Source organism: Leptonychotes weddellii, chromosome 8 (assembly GCF_054177405.1).
Source record: "Leptonychotes weddellii isolate Sample4059 chromosome 8, ASM5417740v2, whole genome shotgun sequence".
In the NCBI taxonomy this organism is placed as follows: domain Eukaryota; kingdom Metazoa; phylum Chordata; class Mammalia; order Carnivora; family Phocidae; genus Leptonychotes; species Leptonychotes weddellii.
Window position 1 is genome coordinate 13,671,578 of NC_138376.1, and position 21,586 is coordinate 13,693,163.

Sequence of the window (21,586 nt, forward strand, 5' to 3'; positions counted from 1 at the left end):
ATGAGAAGCCAGAATCCCTACAAGACTGAAGAAAAAAGGGTTCTTGCCTTTAAGAACTTAAGGGAACATTCTCTGTATTTAGAATTTTGTATATTTAACTTTGGGTTGATGACCAGCTGATGACCTTGTAGCCATCCTTGCTTAGACTCTTTCCCACTTGCTCTGGGAATGTTCATTGGCATCAACTCTTGAATCCCAGGTGTCCTGGGCCATTTCCTCTTAACCTTTCCTGTTTCCTTTTACATACCTCTGCCATGGATATTTGATTCCTTGAACTGAGTACTTCTCATTAACTACTGCATTCAGCCAGACCTTACTTTCTGATATGTACTTAATAAGTATATATAATTACATCCTAATTATGTTAGTATGTGCCTTGTAGTTAAAATTAGACAAGTAAACATAGTTATTAAAGCTTCATGTAATTTATTTCCTAGCTATGTGCAGTTTTTAACAGTGGATGCAACGTCTAACATAATGAGGGTCTTTGTAATGATCAGCTGCTTTGTATACACCATTTGTGCTTATTTATTCAAAGTCAGCTGGGTATCATCATCAAGATCCAAAAAATGGACAAGAGTTTAATATTCTTTCTATACTATTTATAGCACTGAGTTGTATATGTGGTCTGGTATTTCATTCTGCTTATATGAATCAACACTAAAATTTTCACCACCAGTGATTTTTATATTATACCCATGTTTTTAAATTGATTACTAAATTGATTACATTTTCTTTTTGTTCTTCCGTCCCACCCACTTATATCTTCCTTAAACAGAGTGACTGGCCAGAAGGGTACCAGCTTGCATCCTCTATGAACTTCCGTTTTCCCCAGTGTGTTCCTACAAACTTAAAAACTCTTATTCCCAATGCCAGTAATGAAGCTATTCAGCTTATGACTGAAATGTTGAATTGGGATCCAAAGAAGCGACCAACAGCAAGTCAGGTAAGATGAATCTCCCTGGTAGAGTGGTTTTTTCTTTTTTTCTTTTTTTTTTGCTTTTGAGATTTTACAATACCCCAAGAATATTTTCATTTACAAAGCAAGTCTGTTCTCAACCAGGGTTTTACCAACCTGTAAGTAAGCCTCAAAGCGTGAGGCATCCAATATGTAATGAATTCATTTCTAGGCCTATAACATCCCTGGGAGGATTGAGAAAATAGCCACTCCAATGATTTTCTGTGTCTTGTGGTTCAAATGAGGTTGAGGCTGCAAGGAATTAATTTCTTTAATGATAAAAATTCAGGCATGTGACAGCTAATTAGGACGAAACTTGTCACTGGTAGTAAAAGGGCATCTCTTCAGTTGTGCAACATAGGAGACTTTCTATGCCTTCCTATGGTTTAGAGGTGGGTTCTTGTTCACTCCACGCAAGGGCATCACGCCTCCACAGGACTGGAGTATTGTTCACTCTCCAGCTCCCACAAGAGGCCAGCAGGTGGCACCCTTGCTCAGCTGCTTTGTGACCAGCCCTTAGACATCTACAGATACTCAGGTCATGATCCCAGGGTCCTGGGATTGAGCCCCGCGTTGGGCTCCCTACTTGGCGGGAAGCCTGCTTCTCCCTTGTGTTCCCTCTCTAGCTGTGTCTCTCTCTGTCAAATAAATAAATAAAATCTTAAAAAAGAGTAGACAGAGAACCCGACTTGCAGAAGCTGTAGGTCAGCCGTAGGTAAACATGGCATCACAAATTGGGGGAAGGGGACTGTCACTGGCATAATTAGTTAATTCTCAGGAAAAAAGTAAATTTAGGTTATTTCTTACCATACTTTTCAAGTAAATCACAGAAGGTTTAAAAAGTAAGAAGGACGAACTAAACTATTGAGAACTAAAGAAAAGTATAGGGGAGTAATCTCAAGCTAAGAAATAGATGAGTATAAAAGTAACAGAAGAAACCACAAAGGGAAAACTCAGATTTTTTTTTCATCATGATAAGTGCACTCCTCAGGCCCCATCGCCTATTTCCCCCATACTCCCACCTATCTCACCTCTGGTAACCATTAGTTTGTTCTCTGTAGGGAAAACTCAGATTTGATCACACAAAAATTAAATTTTTTTCTCTTATAAAAATCTTTTTATTTTTAAAGATTTTATTTATTATTTATTTAACAGAGAGACACAGCAAGAGAGGAAACACAAGCAGAGGGAGTGGGAGAGGGAGAAGCAGGCTTCCTGTGAGCAGGGAGCCTGATGTGGGGCTCGATCCCAGTACTCTGGGATCATGACCTGAGCTGAAGGCAGACGCTTAACGATTGAGCCACCCAGGCGCCCCTCCTCTTATAAAAATCTTAAGGTTGGAAGACAAACAGCAAGAGTTCTTTTTAACAAATGAGACAGTATATTTTCTAATGTTTCTAAATATTTGTTAACTTTTATAATAAAAATATAATAAAAGTCTTTAACTCTTACATAAAGAAGAAAAGTGGGCATGAGACATTTAAAAAAATCAGAAAAAGAAATTAAAATTACCAAAAAATATTTTTTTAATGTGCAGCCATTGTTCATTATGGTAATGCAAAAACAACAACAACAAGAAACCAATAAAAAACAGCTGAAAGGCTATTTCTCTAAGTAATGGAAAATAGTTTTGCAATGTAGTATATCAAGAACATTGAAAACATTCATAAAGTTGGATAAAGATTTATGCCCACAGATGTTCAAAGTTAATTAAAAACTGCCCATTGGAGGTATAAACCTAATGTTCTAGGGAACATTTAAAGTACAGATATCCTTGATATAGACTACTTTGCCCCCATTAAAAATGGAATTTTTAAAATAAAGTAACCATTTTGGAGAATTCTCAAGCTCAAATGTTAAGTTTAAAAGTAGGCTAGAATATTATACACACAATATGATTTTATTTAAATATGTATATATATTAATTTACATGACTAGAAAGAAGTACAAAAAAGCAAAACATCAAAATGTGAGCAGTAGTTTTCTCCTGGTGTTGGCATTGGGGATTATTTTAATTTCTTCTTGAGAACTTTCCATACATCCTTATTCTATGCAATGATCAAATATTCCCCGAATAAACATGAAAAAACAAATTCTTTCTTAAAGATTCACCTCTTCTTGAAGGATGGTAACTGATATCTTAAAGAGGAAGAATTGTTATAGATGAAGCCTTGAAATTGCAAATCACATTTATAAAGGTTCTAGCTCCAAAATATAGTACGTTTTTAATTTAGGAGTATTGGCATACTAATTAATAGGACTTAATTAAGAAGTTGAGGGCTTTCTGTGCATCAGGTACTGATGTATTTAAATTGCCTGTATTTGTAGAGCTCCACTTAGCAATATCAGTGTAATTAACACATACGTCGGTTGTGGTAGGGGACATCTCAGAATAAAGATTCTTCCTACCTCTGCGGAAATATACCTCCCTGCCCTTACCCTCTTTCTTGTCCACTATTTCATCGTCCTGCTTTTTAGTGGAAGCTGGGAGACCGAGTTAGGGAGAGTTGAATTTATAGGATACAGGAGCCATGTACAGAGCTACTTCTGTCCCTCCAAAAACTGCCCTTGCGTACCTGAGAAGTTAACTGTGGGTCAGAGCTGTGTTCACACATCGGTGGGTACCAGCTTAGGGCAGGATGTGCAGGGTAATAGGGCTTGGCTACCTTAAGGTGCCCTCCCAACCTCCCCTCCTCCATACACACAAACCGCAGAACTGGGAACTTTCCTCCTTAATCCAGGCATATGATTACTGGTAAAGGGATCAGCATCCACAGCTGAGCTGCACAGAAGGCTTCAGACATTCTCTAGACCAATTTTCATCAACCTCGACACTTGTGACATTTGGATCGGATCATTCTTTGTTGTGAGGACCATCCTGTTATTGTAGGATGTTTAGCAGCATCCCTGGCAACATGCCTAGATGCCAGTCGCGCCTCCCACCCCGAGGTTGTGACAATAAAAATGATGTCTCCAGAGGGGACAGATCGCTCCCAGTGGAGAACCACTACTGTAGACTGTGTCACCCGTCAGTCATCAGGCCTCCCCTCCACCCCCCCACCTCCAGGCAGCAGCAGCTACTGGTTGACTCATAAAGTTAACCAGTGATAATGATAAAAATGATCAAACAGTGATCATTTTTTATTATTTTTATATTTTCTTCCCATAAGTATCTTCTCTTTGCTGGTATATTGCTATAATAAGCTCTAACACATACATATTTGTAATCTCCGTTCTTAGAATTATTTTTATTGCTAGTAGGTATGTAGCTATCCTTAGGCTAAGAGTAGCCCTGAATTTTATATAATGTTCAAGTTAATCATTTCAAATGAACTCCATAAAAGGTTTTCTTAACTCATTTCCTAATGCATGGACTCTAAACCATGATCAGTACCTAGCATTTTAGTTTGAATTAATCACATCAAATTTAGCCCATGTTTATAAGCTAGGTTTTGTTTTCATACAGAATCTTTAAATACAACAGTTGCTTTGCCTGCACGTTACACATGAGTTTTACATTCTTCCTACTATGTTGTACCTATTTTTTAAAAGAAATTTATGTCCTAAATCATTATTTCCTGGTTACCTTTTTGAAGGTACCACATAAGGGGAAAACTGGACGCTTTCTAAGTCTTTGAAGCTGATCTAGACTAGTGCTATATGCCGAGCCCACTGCAAGTCAGTCGTTTATGTGCAATAAATTTAGGCACAACCATTTTAATAAGCATTTCTTATTTCCATGCTTTTGTAGGCATTGAAACACCTGTATTTTCAAGTTGGTCAAGTATTAGGCCCTTCCTCACATCATCTGGAATCGAAACAATCTTTAAATAAGCAGGAGCAACCACTAGAATCAAAGCCATCTTTAGGGGATCTAGAATCTAAGCCTCTGCCGGACATAAACGATCAGACGGTCAGACAGCCCCAGCCGAAAAACCGCCACCAGCCACTGCAGTCCATCCAGCCTCCACAGAACACGAGTGTCCAGCCAGTGCCAAAGCAGCCGGGTCAACAGAAAGAGCCACAAACACTGTTTCCAAGTATCGTGAGAAACATGCCAACCGTAAGTAGCCCATAACGGCACTTTAGATGCAATAGTTTGGCTCAGTTAGGATTTTATTTTTTAGGCGTTCCTAAAAATGTGGGGGAAGATATAAAAGACTATTTATGTTACAGTCCCTACTTCCTTTGGCAGGAGCTTAGCAAGAGATAACCTAAAATTTCCATATGGGTTATAAAAAGAAAAACAGCCAAAATGAATGCAATAAAGTTTGGATGCTACATACTTTCTTTAACAGTTACTTAAATGCAAAAGAACTCAAAGAATTTAATAGAATCTGGGACTCAAGAGAGCTGATACTAAATCTTAAGGATTTTAACATTAATTTAATACTGTTTTTAAATACTAATGAACATGAACAGAATGGGTTTTTTAAGTATCAGGTGTAGTCTAAGACTTTCTCTTCCTACTTTTGTTCAGTTCAGGGAGCTTGTCAGGGGCCATATTAGCTGTCTCCTCAAGATGTATACTCACAAATGCATTTGCATGGTGGGCATTTTAAGGACTGAGAGATCTCAACAAATACTGTCTAATTCCTTATCCATTCCTGCCATCCTTATATAAGCAAGCCCTGCTCCCAATAGCACTAATCCTATCCTACCACACTATTAATTACCTGGTTCTTATGTGTATTGTTTATTATCTGGCTCTTCCTATAGCATGTAGGCTCCGTGAGGTCAGGGATGTTTGTCTGTTTATCAGTACAGGCCCTGAACCCAGAATGGTGCCTGGCACATGGCTGAATTCTCAGTTTATCTGTTGAACAAATGAATTAATAGTTCATACTACATCTAGGAGTCTATATCATCTAGGGGCATTTCTTTACTTTTTTAATAAGACTTATTTATTTTAGAGAGAGAGAGAGCACATGAGCAGGAAGGGCAGAGGGAGAGAGAATCTCAGATTCCACGCTGAGTGTGGAGCCCAACACAGGCTCAATCCCACAACCGTGAGATCACTACCTGAACCCATACCAAGAGTTGGACGCTTAACCAACTGCACCACCCAGGCATCCCCTCTTTGGGACATTTCTGACTATTCAGAAGTTCTTTCTTATACTGAGCTAAAATCTGGTTTTCTGTAGCCTTTTTTTTTTTTTTAAAGATTTTATTTATTTATTTGAGAGAGAGAACACGCAAGCATGAGGGAGAGGAAGAGGGAGAAGCAGACACCCCACTGAGCAGCGAGCCCAATGCGGGGCTCCATCCCAGAACCCTGAGATCATGACCTGAGCCACCCAAGCGCTCCTTCTGTAGCTTTTAATAAAAGTTAATTACTCTTCAAGAAAGGAAGCCATTCAGATATTTGAAAATAGCCCTTATATTACCTGTCCTCTTCTCTAGGAGAAACATCCCCAGATCCCTCACACTTCACACATGACATCATTCACCAGTGACTGAGTAATCCCTGATTCCTGTGTAGGAAGGAGACTTTGAGACCCCTGCTTCCCATTTAGCATGAGGCTGCCAGAACTAGAGGCAAACCACGGGCAGGGAGTATAAACCATGGTAAATCACCTCCAACATTCCAGAACCATATGTGTTCTCATGTCACCAAAGATCACATTTTTGTTTTTTTGTTTTTTTCTTGGAAGGCACTTCAAATGCTGACTCATACTGAGAGGGAAAGAAAAGAAATGAATATTTATTGAGTATCTACTAAGTGCCATGTACTATGCTAAGGCCTTGTATGCATTCACTAAGTTAAAGTACCCAGTATCCTAGCACTAAATTTTTAGATAGCTAATAGGGTCCAGAGATGGGATTAAATATTCTGTCAACTAAAATTCCTAAGTCTATTTTTTACAAGTGCTTTTGCTAAATCACATATTCTTTACTTCTTTCTTGTGCATTTGATCTCTAGGATTCAAAAAATTGCAAGACCTTACTTTTACCTCTCCAGTTTCTAAATTATTTTTGTCTTGTCAGTTTAACCATTCTGCCTAGCATGTCACTAACTATGCATTGGTTTAGTTGTTCATTTGCTTTTTTTCTCCTGTACCTTCATGATGAACAGAATGGCAATGAGCCCTTGGGCAGGCCGCTAGGACCTTCTTGTAGGATGACTCTGATCCACTGAGAGTACTCTTGGTCAGACTATTGAACAATGTATTTCATCTGCTTGGGCTGCTATAACAAAATACCGGGGGCTGGGTGGCTTTAAGCCAGAAATTTATTTTCTAGATGCGGGGGAGTCCAAGATCAGAGTGTTAGCCAATTTGATTCCTAGTGAGGGCCTTCTTCCCGGTTTGTAGAAAGTGCCTTCTCACTTTGTCCTCCCATGGCAGAGAGAGAAAGCAAGCTCTCCGGAGTCTCTTTCATGAGGGCCCTAAGCCCATCATGAGGGTCTCATCCTCATCACCTTGTCTAATCTCTAGTTACCTCCCAAAGGCCCCTTGTCCAAATACCATCACATTAGACACAGGGTATAAATTTGGGGGGAGGGGCGTACAAATTTCAACATATACATTTTGGGGGGAAATAAACATTGAGTCCGTAACAGTACTGACCCACGTTTGTTGTCCTTTCATCACTTCACTTCACTGATAGCCCCAAAGACTCTGCCCCCTACTTTATTGAAGGCCACAGAGACCACGTGTATTCATTGTTTTTTATAAAAAATGGTGGCCTAGGGACGCCTGGGTGGCTCAGTCGGTTAAGCGTCTGCCTTCAGCTCAGGTCATGATCCCAGGGTCCTGGGATCGAGTCCTGCATCGGGCTCCCTGCTCTGCGGGGAGCCTGCTTCTCCCTCTGCCTCTGCCTCTCTCTATCTCTCATGAATAAATAAATAAAATCTTTAAAAAAAAAAAATGGTGGCCTATACGATCTACCCACATTTTTTCCCTCGGTGCTCAAACTTTCCCTTTAATAACTGATTCTAGAATCTTTGCCCTCATCCTATACCAAACGTATTAAAGTGGAGTTTGCGAAAATCCACCTTCTCCTTTATACACATTATTTATATTTGCCCTTTTCCCATCTTCTCAGACATAGAAGACTACTTGATATTACTGACATTGCTCAGCAGCATAGAGCATCAGCACCCTAAAAAAACAATTCAGCTGAAACTCAGCTAAATATAACCCTTGATATTAGCTCTACTTATCTGGGATCTTAGATCGTTTTATTCTCCTTACTCTAGAGTTAGTTCTCCCTGGTGAAGAAAACAGCGGTCTAAGAGAGGTTGGCAAACACCATTTCTGCCATCAGCTGCCACTAAGACCCACGGGCTCCAAGCAATAGCATATCCATTCTTTAAACATCTTCCTGCCCCAAACACAGCTGCGTTTGCTTCCAAATTCCCTGGTTTTCAACTGCCTTTGGATTTTTCAGTTTATGTACCCCAGACCGCCCCAGATTGATTTGGATAAAACCCCGGTCTGGTCCAGGCCAGGTCTTCTTCCTCATTGCTTATTTTTATCAACGGAGCCACCATCCTGACACAAGCAGGCTGAAACTTTCAAAGTCATCCCTGCCCTTCCTTGTCTGCATCCATTAGGATTACATTCTGTGACTTATGACGGAGACCTGACCACGGAGGTTCAAACAATAACGGGTTGTTTTCTGACACAACAAGAAGTCAGGTGGTGGGCCAAACCAGGGCTGGTGCAGATTGTAGAAGGAACCAGACTGCTTCTGTCCTCCTGTCCTGCCATGCTTAGTGGGTGACTTTCATTCCTGTGGCCACCAGATGGCTGCCACTCCTCTGGGGTGGCTTCTGCATTCTAGAAGAGGAAAGAGTGAAAGCCACTGGCATGCCAAGGGAGTCCAAAAATAGCTGTCCTGGAAGTCCCTCCAGTAAACTTACACCAACAACTCATTGGCTAGATCGTGTCACACGGCTACATACAGCCGCGAAGGAGGCCGAGATTTCAGGTATTTTAAGTAGGCATATTGCGGCACAGCACCAAGTCTATTAGGAAGGAAGACAGGAAGAATGGCTACTGAGTGGACACCTCACAGTGTGTGCCACACTGTCCTCTGACCTCTGTTCAGGGAGATGCAAAGTCCAGGCCTTTTATTCCTTGTTAAGAGCAAATGTATTCTTTCATGAGCATTCCAGTATAACTGCAAAGGCCTCGTATCTGAAGAGCCTGGCCTTCTAGAATGCTACCTTTATCTTCCCACTTTTTAGCTCAAAGACATCCGATGTTCTTCACTGCCCATGGGAGAGCTGCAACTCGTTAGACAGACACTAAAGGCCTTCAAACGTCGGCACCAGTCTGTCTTCGCAACCCTATCCTCCGCTACTTCTAGTAGCAACCACCTGCTTTGATAAGCTAGGTCTACACTTTCTTGCTGGAACAAACGCTGGCACTTTTCTTTTCTTTTTTTTTTTAAGTAGGCTCCATGCCCAGTATGGAGCCCAACATGGGGCTCGAACTCACAACCCTGAGATCAAGACCTGAGCTGAGCTGAGAGTCAGACGTTAACTGACTGAGCCACCCAGGCTCTTTTCTACTAAAAGTCATACTCTGTATATTTCCTCTTCCAAACTCTGGAACAACAACAATAATAGTAATAACAACTGTACCACCTAACCTTAGTAACTCCTGTTATGTGTTAGGCCTTATCCTAAGGACTTTCAAGGTATTTTACTATTAAATTCAGAAACACTAATTAGAGAAATACTGCTTATCTCCATTTAAGGAGGAGGAAACCAAGGCTCTGAGAAGTTAATTCAATTGCCCAAAGAGACACAGTCACACATGACAGTTTTCCAAATTATACATCAGTGAGGTGTCAATTCTGATCCTCACCCCAACCCAAATCCAGAGATCTCTCCTCCCTCTGGACTCCTATCATATTTTTAACATGGGCTACCTGTTTTTGTTAGTACTTTTCAATGTGTATATATGTATCTTCTTAACTATATGGAAGGCTCCTTGAGAATGGGTACTGTTAGTATCAAATAGAATAGCTTGTGCATAAAAGGCATTCAGCAAACGATTACAGATGATGATGACAACTGATCTTCCACCACAGAAGCCAAATGGCACACTGGGTCATAAAAGTTCAAGGAGGCGCTGGGGTCAGACTGTGTTCAAGTCTGGAGATAGCTGGGAAGAGTTTGAGGACTGTGATCTTGGAGCCTCCCATTCCAAGAAGCCAAGCATGAGTGTATTCAAAGAAAAGAGGAAAAAAGATTCTCCATTTCGGTAAGATTTCACATTCCAGGAAAATATATTTTTATCATGCATCAACTTTATATTACTCATTATATATAAATGAATGAAGGTGTTAAAAGACAGTAAGTAGCTTACTATTGTTTTCTTCCACACACCCCAGATCTCTACGCATACCTCTGGGAAGGTAAGATTCTTGACTTCTCGCAGTAATGATTCTCAGTATTAATGGCTGAGTGTTGTGTGTGTGTGTTGGGCGGGGGGTGGTTCTTGTGAAGTTTTCAGTGTGCCCTACTGAATTATGATCACCATCATTCCCATTTGAAATCCGCATGCCTATTTGAAGAAAAGCAAAGCACAATCTACAAAGGTAATGGTTTCCTCTGATGGTGTTCAGATTCACTAATTTGTTTGCTAAACTTTTTTGATCATTTCCTAAACTTTTTCTGGAAGTTTCGTATCTCCAGCAGTCCCTTTTCTTTCGTAAGTTAAGTCATCATTAGTGCACTATTCAACTTTGAAGTGAGGGTGGGTTAAATCTTATGAAAAAAAGCTTGGAAAAATATTGTCTTCCTTTTTCTCTTTGGAACAAAAGAAAAGGGAGAAAAATATTGGCAGGAGGCAGGGCATTTTATCTAATAGCTGTCTGGCATTTACTTTGGGACACACATGTCTCTGAAGGTACATGGAAGATTCTGTTAGGAGGACTTGTGCTTGGATAATTCTTAGTCAATAGGTTTCCAGGTCCTCAAGTTCCACAGGTACTCTTCCCTAAAGTACACGAAAATATATGCTTAACCCCCCTCCCACTTTATGCCAGAAAGTCACACTCTCAGCATTTTCAAATCTGGAGTGGCATAAAGGCCTAACGACCTTTGAGATGCCAAACAAAGGGAGAAGTCAGAAGACTGCCACCTTCAGCTCAGAAGGCTTTGCTGTCCTATACGTATTTCTCTTACAGGGAAAAAAAAAAAACCCCACATTAGAAATAGGGTATTTTAGCCTGTGTTGGAAAAGCACAGGGATTCAGAACCACTAAAGCACCAGAGCCTAATGATGCTTATTCTTTTAAACGTACTAGAATGTTCTGTGAAACTGTTTTTTTTCAAAACCTATGGATATATGTTGTACATAATTTTTTGAAGATTCAGTGTTTATGGAATAAAGTGGTTAAAACTTTATCAAGTCATACCATGAAATACTCCAATTATACTTAATCCTCATATTTCATCTTAAAATTATTTACTGTTTTCTATCTACTATTAAGAAACAAGAAATACAATGATTTAATTTATGATAAAAAATTATAGATGTAAACTTAAAGATATATAGAGAGCTATGTAGTTGCTTTTTTAAAACAAATAATTCTTTGTATCTGCATTGGTATACTATGTAGATGACTTGAAAACTTTTTTTTTTAAACCCATTTCATCCTAATTCCAGCTGAATTTTATCATATGTTTTTAGGTGGAAGAGATTTATTTTTTTTTATTTTTATTTTTTTAAAAGGAACCAGGGCTCCTTTTTTTTAAGATTTTATTTATTTATTTGAGAGCGAGAGAATGAGAGACAGAGAGCACGAGAGGGAAGAGGGTCAGGGAGAAGCAGACCCCCTGAGCAGGGACCCCGATGTGGGACTCGATCCCAGGACTCCAGGATCATGACCCGAGCCGAAGGCAGTCGCTTAACCAACTGAGCCACCCAGGAGCCCAGTGGAAGAGATTTAAATCAAAATCTATAGTTAAAATCGTTTGTAGTCCATATACTTAAATTCTGGCAAGGGAAAAACTGGTAAATGTCTTTAATATCATTTATTCCTTTTCTCCTGAAATTCTTTAGAAAAACTGTATGACAATGAATTCTTAATGTTTATTTCTTCCATTTTTATTTTTTTAGTATCTTCAAATGGCTTTATATAATTTAGACATATAATAACAATAATAATTATTAATATACTTCCATATATTAAGCACCTACCTAAATTTTAATTTATAATCTTCATACTTCAGTAAAAATAGCATAGCACAAAATACTGAGAGTCAGATAGGTTGGATAAACAGGTTGCCTAAAGTCAGGTGAGGCCTAATTCAAAACTGTCTAGATCTCTGCCTCTCTTCTGTACTGCACTATTTCTTAAGCAATAGGAGCCCAAATACTTGGTGAACTGAATGCACTCTGCTATGCTTTGCTCAGTTTCACAGGCAGCCTAGGCTGCCTCGTAAAGAATACAACAGACCAAATACTAAAATGTAAAACTTTCACTTATTAGATTGTCTTTTTTTTTAGCGAACAAAACAGAAGATATTTATACTTATACTTGTATGCATGCCCGGTAGACAGTTACCAAATACCTAGATGGTATTAAGCAAAGGTATGAACAGGATGTAGTCTGTCTTCATCCCATCAAATGTACAGCAGTGGAAATAAGACCTTCAAGTCAGTATAACACAAGATCAGAGAGTGTATTAGGTTCTGCTAATAAAGGAGCTCTAAGGAGCTCAAGAGTTCTGCTTATGGGCAGATCACTTTGAGGAGGAGAGCAAAGTTTTTTGGAATGAGCCATTTTGAAAACTGGTAGGATTTCGGCAGTTGGTAGGACTACAGTGGGCTGAGCGAGGGGAAAGAAGCCAGAAATGGGTGGGGCTCTTTCTAATGGAAGGGTCCCACCTGTGTCGAGGACTACCCCAGAGCAGGTGGGGGTAGCAAGAAGTTCAAAGGGCCAACCAAGTCAGTGTCGGTCTCTGAGGGGGTCCCAGACAACCTTACTGATCAGACATTACTTTCATAGGTGAATGTGGCTATGATTATCTTCCCTTTCACCGTGTCACCCTCCACTCATAAATCCACAACTGTAGCTGTGGCCGGAAAGCTAGAAACATTATACACAGGCAATTTGCTGCTCAGTTATAAAGCTTTCTGTCACATAATGTCTAGCATTAAAAATGATTGTGTGGACGGCCCAATATCTGTTGGGGGCGAAGTTGTCATTTAGCATCCCTATCAGCAAAAGGACTCTGATGGAAACCATTTAAGTGAGCTGAACTTGCCCTTGAAAAGATGAGCAGGGGGTGGGTGAGAACACAGTAGCTGTCATCTTCACATTTTTTCACATTGTAATGCCGCCTTCTGTTGACTTTTAAGGCTTCCAGAGTCCGTACCCTCAGGCTCCAACCACTCAGCAGCAGGGGAAAACAAGAGCTTACCTGCTGCTTTTTCCCTAAAATCTGATTCTGAACTGTCAACTGCCTCAACAGCCAAACAGTACTACTTGAAGCAATCAAGATACCTTCCAGGTAAGCAGAGAAAATAAAATGTTTGCTGCCAACTAGAGTAGAGGTCAGGCTCAAGTGCCTTGGAATCTTTGCAGGAAGGGCACCCTAAGACAAAAAGCATAATCACGGTGCTCTTTACTGGCTCAGCCTGGTCAGTACTTATTCCCAAGTACTTTTCTGAGTCTCCTGCTTCTGTGAAGTCTGCTCAAGAAATGCCTTGTCAAAAATCAAGATGAGAATAGGCTTCCAAAAAATACCACTCTCGCCCACCAAAACTATGCCTGTAAGTGTTAAATTTTGTTAAAATAATTCTGCACCCCCATTACACCGTTTCATAAAACGTGAGATTTTACACTGTGTCCTAAATGATCTGGATTATGGTTTTGAAAGATCATGGTGGGTAGAGCATACTAGGCGCTCAAGAGGGGCAAGGAGGCTGGTCGAGAGCCCACTGCATATGTCTGGATAGAGAGGGTAATGGCTTGCTCCAGAGTGGTGAACGTGGAGACAGAAATGGGTAAAATCTCAGTGTATTTCAATAGTGGGAAGATAGGACTTGCTGATAGATCAGCATGGATGATGGTAAAGAACAGAAGGAATTAGTGTTGGCTTCTGGGTTTTTGACTTGGCGACGACTGGGGGGAATGGTGGTAACTTTAGCTGAGAAAAGGAAGATTAGGAGAGGACAGGAGGTGTGGAAGTGGAGAAACGGGAGTTGAGGTGGGGATGCCTAGCAAACATCTGAGTTGCTCTATCTAAGACGACTGATGGTGGGGAGTTTATGTTGTGCCTGTAAGCAGCATTTTCTCCTCAAAATCCACTTTAAAAAGTTTAAATTCAATGGAGTCTAAAAGGAAATCAATTTTTAAGTGACTATGTATCGATACAGATCTATCTTTAGTCCAAAAAGAGGAAGAGATGAAGCTTTTCTTTTGTGAGCATGGCCGTTTACAGCTTTCTGAACATAGTAAACAGGCCACTGGGTTCACATGAGGAAGTATCCAGAAGCAGGCCGTGGTTTTTATCTCCCAGGAGTTTGTTTGGGAAGGAGGGATAAGGAAGACAAGAGACAAGGTTGAAACTGGATTGTTAGCAAGAGATTGCTGCATGACATTTTTCTGTATACCTTTTAGGCAACCATTTAAATTTCAGTTCTAGGAATCCAGTAGAGATCCATTCCTACTGTCAATAATTGAAAGGAAAAAAGAAATTACAGAAGTCTTTAGAAATGAACAGGAGAGAAAGCAGGAGGCACAGCAGCTGCACAGGTTTAGCCACACATGTTGAAGAAGTTGAAGTAACAGGGAGAGGGGAGAACAAAGCCAGGCTTTTGACTGCACTTCTCTGCTGAGTAGTAAGAAGGAAGATACTGTCCTATCCAAGGTAGACTGAAGAGATTGGCATGAAGTTATCCAGGAAGGAGCTAAAACTATAACCCTGGGTATTTGGAGACCTGTGGATTCAGTGTTTGTTTTGTTTTAGCCTTTATAGAGAAGGTGACCCAGCTGGTCCTTAGTGGATGAGCAGCATGTCTCTGTGCAGATGGAAGGGCAAGACATTGTGGGACCCCTGGATAGGATACACATTCATTTGTGGAGGCTGTTGATTCCTTTGTTTTATTCATTCACTCAGTAATACATATTAAGCACTTAATACGTGCAAGGTACTTAATGATCTAGGCATTGAGATATCTATGTAGCACTGAACAAGACACACAAGGTCCCTGCTCTCCAGGAGCTTCCATTCTAGTGGAGAGAGTAAAGGCAAATTCACAGGTGGTGATGAGTGTTGTGGAAGCAGAGAGACAACCTGGAGTTGGCTGCAGGGGGGCACTCCCCCATCCCCTCACCTTTGACCTGATACCAAAAGGATGAGGAGGAGGCAGCCAAGTGGGGAGCTGAGAGAAGAGGTTTTAGGCGAAGGGAACAACACTGGCTTGAGAAGTAGATCAACAGGCTGCAGATCTGGAGCTTAAAGAGTTTAGGGGAGAGAAACCAAAGGGGAGGAGGGGGAAAGCCCGCAGGGTTCAGATGATGCAGCACCTTGAGGGCAGGGGAAGGAATCTGGGGTTCTTTCCAGGTCTGACGGAGGCCTTTGAAGGAACCTCAGGAGGTAAGTGACACATGACACATGCATGAAAAAGACTCTGTGTAAAGGATGGATTGCAGCAGGGCAAGGCTAGATGCAGGGAGGCCAGCTGGAAGCGACCGGAGTCCTCCAGGGGAAAGATGATGATGACCTAGAGGGAGCTGGGCTCTTGATAGATTTTGGAAGTGGACCTGCTGATAGATGTTGGTAGAAAATAAGGGAAAAGCAAGTTTGGAGCTTGAATCCGAGCTGGATGGTGGTGCCATGCTCTGAGATGGGGAAGACTGAGGAGGAACAGGATTGGGTGGGAAAGAGGTGGACAGTCCTGTGCGTGGGCTGTTCTATTTGAGATGCTTGTGAAACATGTCAGTGTGGAGAGGCCACGTGGGCGGAAGGAGGGAAGAGCCAGGAATGCGGAGGAGGGACTGGGGCCAAGGAGAACAGATGTAGGAGTCCTCAGTGACTCCCAGACAGTATTTAAGTCCATGGATTGAATAGGATCACCTCCAGAGAGATTGTGAGCAATAGACGAGGAGGAGCTGAGAAAGAGGAAAGGAAGGAGCCTGGCAGATGAGGGGGAGACCAGGCACAGGTGGTTTCCAGAGGCCAAGGGAGAGTTTACCTGAAAGAGTTTACTGCTGAGCGGTTATAAGAAGGGAGAGAAATGCCTGATAAAATTTGTCAGTGGAGGGCGCCTGGGTGGCTCAGTTGGTTAAGCGACTGCCTTCGGCTCAGGTCATGATCCTGGAGTCCCGGGATGGAGTCCTGCGTCGGGCTCCCTGCTCGGCGGGGAGTCTGCTTCTCCCTCTGACCCTCCTCCCTCTCATGCTCTCTGTCTCTCATTGTCTCTCTCGCAAATGAATAAAATCTTAAAAAAATAATAATAATAATAATATAAAATTTGTCAGTGGAGTAGTTCCTGATGACCCTGGGAGTTCAGTCTGGAATGGTGAGGGAGAACTAGGCTGGAGTGGGTTGAAAAGTGATGAGAAGTGAGAAGTTAGCGACTGAACAGGCAGACTACTCTTAGGAGACGTTGTGCTGTGAAGAGGAGCTTAGAAACAAGCCATACTGGAGCGGGCTCAGGGAGCACATCAGTGGTAGGGATTCTGGGTCTTTGGAGCTCCTCCACATATGGACAGGAATGATCGCTTACAGAGGGAGGGATTAGTCATGCAGGAGGGGAGGTGGATGCCTGAGGGAGTGAAGTCCTTAGGAAGGTGAGGAGAGTTGGAATTAAGACGATAAGAGATGCGGGGCACTTTTGAGGAAAGCAGCAAAGACACTTCCCTTGTAATCTCAATCTAGATACCTGTAGGTTTGTAAATATTTGTGTTCATACTATGAGGGAGTTCTGATCTGACTGCAAAAGCAGGAATGTAGCAAAGTTCCCAAAACACAGATTCATGGGGGATACTTTCCCCTGTTTAAAAAAAAAAAAAAAGCAGCAAATTGATATTTTCTTATCTGTACAAGGGAGCCCTCTGGTGGTGGGAAAGGCAACTGTAAATTTTTGTTAGGCTAAATGGATCCAAGGTACCCTGTTCCAGTATTTCTGCTCCCTAATGTGGTTTTCCGGGACATATTTTAGGGTATCTGAGATTGGTCTGGTCATTTCCTTTTTAAGAGAGATCTAACAGATTCTGCAAATTACTCTGGGTCAGAAGCATAGCTATAATTGAAACTTAATAAACAGACTTGAAATTAGAATTACCGTTCCCCTGTTGGCATTTTTTGTCTTGAGGATGCCCCTCTAGAGCTGGATGAGATTTGAAACTAGAATTGAGCTCAGTTCAGTCACCTGGACAAACATTTACTGAGCACCTATCATGAGCCAGCAACTACAGAGGACAGAAACCATAATAAGAAGTGATCCTTGACATTTGTGATCCAAAGTTATTTTTATAATTGAGTATCTTTAGGAAGAAAAAAAAAGAGAATAATATCTTTGGGGGCCCTCTTTTTTTTTTTTTTTAACCATAAATCCAAGCATAAAAGGTCTTATTAAACATCAACCTTTAGGATCATGGGAGCTCCAGAAATGTACCATATACTTTCAGGGCAGCATGACATTATACTACAAGAACTGGCAGATCTGTGACACTGGCCGTCAGGGAGAGAGACGCGAGAGTCATAGTTATTGACCTGCTACTGACCGGCTGTATACTGGAGCAAGACTTTGAGATTCTGTTTTCTGTTACTTACAATGGGACTGCAGTCATCTCCCGGCTCACCCTGTAAGCCTTAGGTACTTAAGTATAGCAAGGTAGTTGCAAGTGGAGCGTGCGATGCAAGTGCAAAGCATCTCTCAGAGGTGTCCTCTGGTCTCACGCCCTGCTCCTGGCACCCCGACCCCAGCGCGCACGGGAGCCGCCACGTTGGCAGGGAGAGCGGCTCCCTCCAATAGCACTTTTGAAACCCTGCTCCTTCTCACGTCCCCTTTATCACTTCTGTCCTTCCTTCCCCCCCCGTGTCTTCAATGTCCCATGTCATTTCTACACTTGCCTTTCCTACCATGTTTTCTTTTTTTTCTGTTTTGTTTTTTAAGATTTTATTTATTTGACAGAGAGAGACACAGCGAGAGAGGGAACACAAGCAGGGGGAGTGGGAGAGGGAGAAGCAGGCTTTCCACAGAGCAGGGAGCCCGATGTGGGGCTCGATCCCAGGACCCGATCCCAGGACCCTGGAATCATGACCTGAGCCGAAGGCAGATGCTTAACGAATGAGCCACCCAGGTGCCCCTCCTACCGTGTTTTAAATTTCTTCACAGGACACACACATCCCTACGTGATTTGACCCCTACTCCCCTCTCCAGCCTCATTTTGTGCCAGTCCCTGTTCTTTCTCTGTCTGTGGACTGTCTCCCAGGGCATCCCTACCCCGGGGCCCTGGCCTACATGCGGCCTCTTCCAGGAACACACCTTCCACCCCCTCCCGACCCCTAATCAGATTCACAGTTCAGCTTAAAATTATTATTTTTTAAAGAAAGAGTGGTGGAACTTTAAAAAAAACTTGCTTCTGTTATTTGCCTGCCCCCTAAGCACCAGATTCTTTCAACAGTTTACACAGCGCTCATTACCTATTTATAACTTTTAATGTCTCCCCTCCCATTAGAGTAGATTATAAGAGCCAAAAGAGTAGAAACTAGTCTGCTGTGGTCACCACTTTTTGTCCAACGCCACCCACACTACCTGGCATGTGATAGGTGCTCAGTAAATATTTGCTAACTGATTTAATCTCCTCTGAGGCAAGGGATGATGGTATTTTCATTTCTACCTCTATCTATCACAGTGTTTGCTATATAGAAGGTGCCCAGTAAACACTTGTAAACTAACATGTAAATGACTTAACAGTCTACGATTGTGTCTATTTCCAAGAAATCTGGAATCTTTAAAAAGACAGAATTAAAGCAATTATCTTTGCTAATGGATATATTTACTTAAAAAAACTGTTTAGGGATATCACAAGGCTAACTGGATTAACAAAATAATTTAGGTACTCAAGAGCCCATTCTTTGTTGAACTACACTTATGAAAACAGTTCATTTAAGGTGATTTTTAGTTTGCTCCCCTACCTTGCCCTTTCTTTTGGGGGTAAGGGATTTTTTTTTTTTTTTTTTTTGGTGAAGATTTTTTCATATGAGTTATTGCTATCTTCTTTAGTAAGTGCATCTTCTTTATTGTCAGGTAATTGCCTACTGTAGTTCAATTTGTAAGTGTTTTATCAGAAACCAAAATCCGTAAGGAGCTATATGGCATAAGAAAGGCAAATTATTTACCTGGAGGAGTGTTTCACTAGAGAACTGGTAACCAGTAACCTTGAGTTACAGAACAACCTGGCTTTTGTCTGGCTTCAAAACGAGGGATATTATTATATGTCTCATAAATGGGAAACTTTGCTAAGGAGTTCACTCTGTGAAAAGCAAGAGCTCATCCCACCTGGAAAGAATTGCTAACTTCCTACATTAATGGTAGTCCTCAGTGAGGATTTTCCTTGTATTAGCTTAAGAAAACACTCCATGTACAACCCAGAGGCTTCCACTGTGTGATGTCTTTACCGTCCTGTATGTTGCATCCAATTTATTGTCAGTAAAAAGAAAGCAAGTTCAGGAAGTTTTCAAATCTCTTAAAAAGTAAGTTAAAACACCACCCTTTGACCACTAGTACCAAAGTTCAAAGTTGACTCCATGTGTCACAGATTTCAGAAAATCATAAATACTTTGTTTAGACTTTCCTATGTCTTATTTACAAATAAGCTTCACAGATAGATCTTGACACATCTACTTCCAAACTCTCAGTTCCCCTGAGTTCTTGGTCACATGTCTGTTTTCCTGGCCACACTAAGTGTTCCTCCAGGGTCTGCCCCAGAGTTCATACTGAAAACAAGTAAATGACAAGGAAATATCTTTTTGAAGAAAATTTGGGTACCACCTCCATTTTTACAAGACATTTAGCAAGAAATGTCCAATGTTTAACTATTATTACTTGTATGATAGAAAATACCTTATGTTTATAAAATACACTGTGAGGATTCCAGATTATTGGAAGTATTCCAGGTGAAAGCAGTTATCTGCTACATTGCAACATAAATTTACTTCCATTCTCCTCCTCCATGTTATTTCTGATCCTCATTTGAATGTATTATATATTTTTCCTTCAAGTTAATGACCACACGCTAACCTCTGAAATGACTGTTTTGCTCTTCTAAGGTGTAAATCCCAAGAATGTGTCCTTGGTAGCCAGTGGAAAGGATATAAACTCATATACATGGAGTAATCAGTTATTTCCTAAGTCATTGGGACCCATGGGGGCAGAACTTGCTTTCAAAAGGAGTAATGCAGGTAAAGCAAAAATACATTTAAAGTATAAATTTACATTGTTTTCCTTCTGCAGATTTTTACTTTTAACTACATTGCAGCTGCCTCTTCCAACTGAGATAACTTTGAGGGTACACAAAAGTTTTCTAACTGGTACTTGAGCACAGATAATTTTAAGGCAATCAATTTGCCAGATCTCAACTTCCATATGGATTCTATCCTAATAAATGCATCTCCCTGAGCAATGGGTCTCTATTCTCCTACTTTACAAAAGAAAAGACAAATTCTGTTTATTAGGGTGTGTTTCCTGTTCCCCAAAATATAAAAATCTCTGGGGTGCCAGTCAGAGAGACAGTTTCATATGTTGGGATCAATGTTGAGAAAGTGAGTAACTCTGATGATTGGGGAACAGATCCTGTTTAAGTCACATGGTTTCCAGTTCTTAGCCTTCAAAAAATTGAAGGAGAGCCTAATTGAATTATTAGCTGACAGATAATGAAAACTCATTTTCAAAATCACTATATGATTTTTGATCTAGAACTCTGAAAAGAGTTCAAAGCCTGTTGTGACAAAGCTGTAACAGAACACCTTTCGTTAACCAAGGTTTCTCAGTGCTCCAAAAAGGAACAAGAGAAAAAAGGAATAGGACTGGTGCTGAAACCTGATTTTAGCAATAAGCAATACTCATTTGTGGATACATGGGCAGCTTGAAAAGGTGCCATCTTTCTCAGTGAGATGAATTTCTCTAAAAAACAATGCCTTTTAATGTTCAGTAATCAAAATTTATAGTACTCATCTGTTTTGATTAATTATATACAATGAATTGTTGTAATTATAACTAACCTAATCTAGAAAAAAAAGTATTTTAACATACTTATGGTTATAAGAAATTTTTTTAAAGGTTTCAACTTAAACATACTTTTCAGTGGTCAACTTAAAGACTTCTAAGCCTAAAATTATATTTGGATAAAATTTGGGAGTTGACATGAATGAAAATAAAATTTTAGAGAGAAATGAGATTAATGTGAAATTTCCAACTGTTAAAAAGGAATATATTATGTATTTTGTAAGTCAGTATTGGTAGGCATAAAACCACCACAGTATTTAGATTCCATGGCTTATAGTTAAAGCAGAGATGTAACAGTTTTATTTTTAAATGTCTATGATTACAATATGCTACAAATGACAACTTTACAAACTATAAAACTTATAATGAAAAATTTTACATACCAGTTTAAAGTGTGTGAAGAAGAGTTTTTTTAAAAAAA

At 40.6% G+C, this 21,586-nt stretch overlaps 1 protein-coding gene across 1 annotated transcript in view; it reads left to right on the forward strand.

Moving 5' to 3' along the window:
• The window catches only part of MAK (male germ cell associated kinase), a 52,251-nt gene that overhangs the window by 24,625 nt on the left and 6,040 nt on the right, over window positions 1-21,586 (forward strand). The window contains exons 7-11 of the mRNA XM_081827530.1: window positions 760-946; window positions 4,710-5,021; window positions 10,004-10,176; window positions 13,285-13,436; window positions 20,211-20,342. Of these exons, the coding sequence (XP_081683656.1) occupies window positions 760-946; window positions 4,710-5,021; window positions 10,004-10,176; window positions 13,285-13,436; window positions 20,211-20,342 (956 nt within the window). The remainder of the gene's footprint in view (window positions 1-759; window positions 947-4,709; window positions 5,022-10,003; window positions 10,177-13,284; window positions 13,437-20,210; window positions 20,343-21,586) is intronic.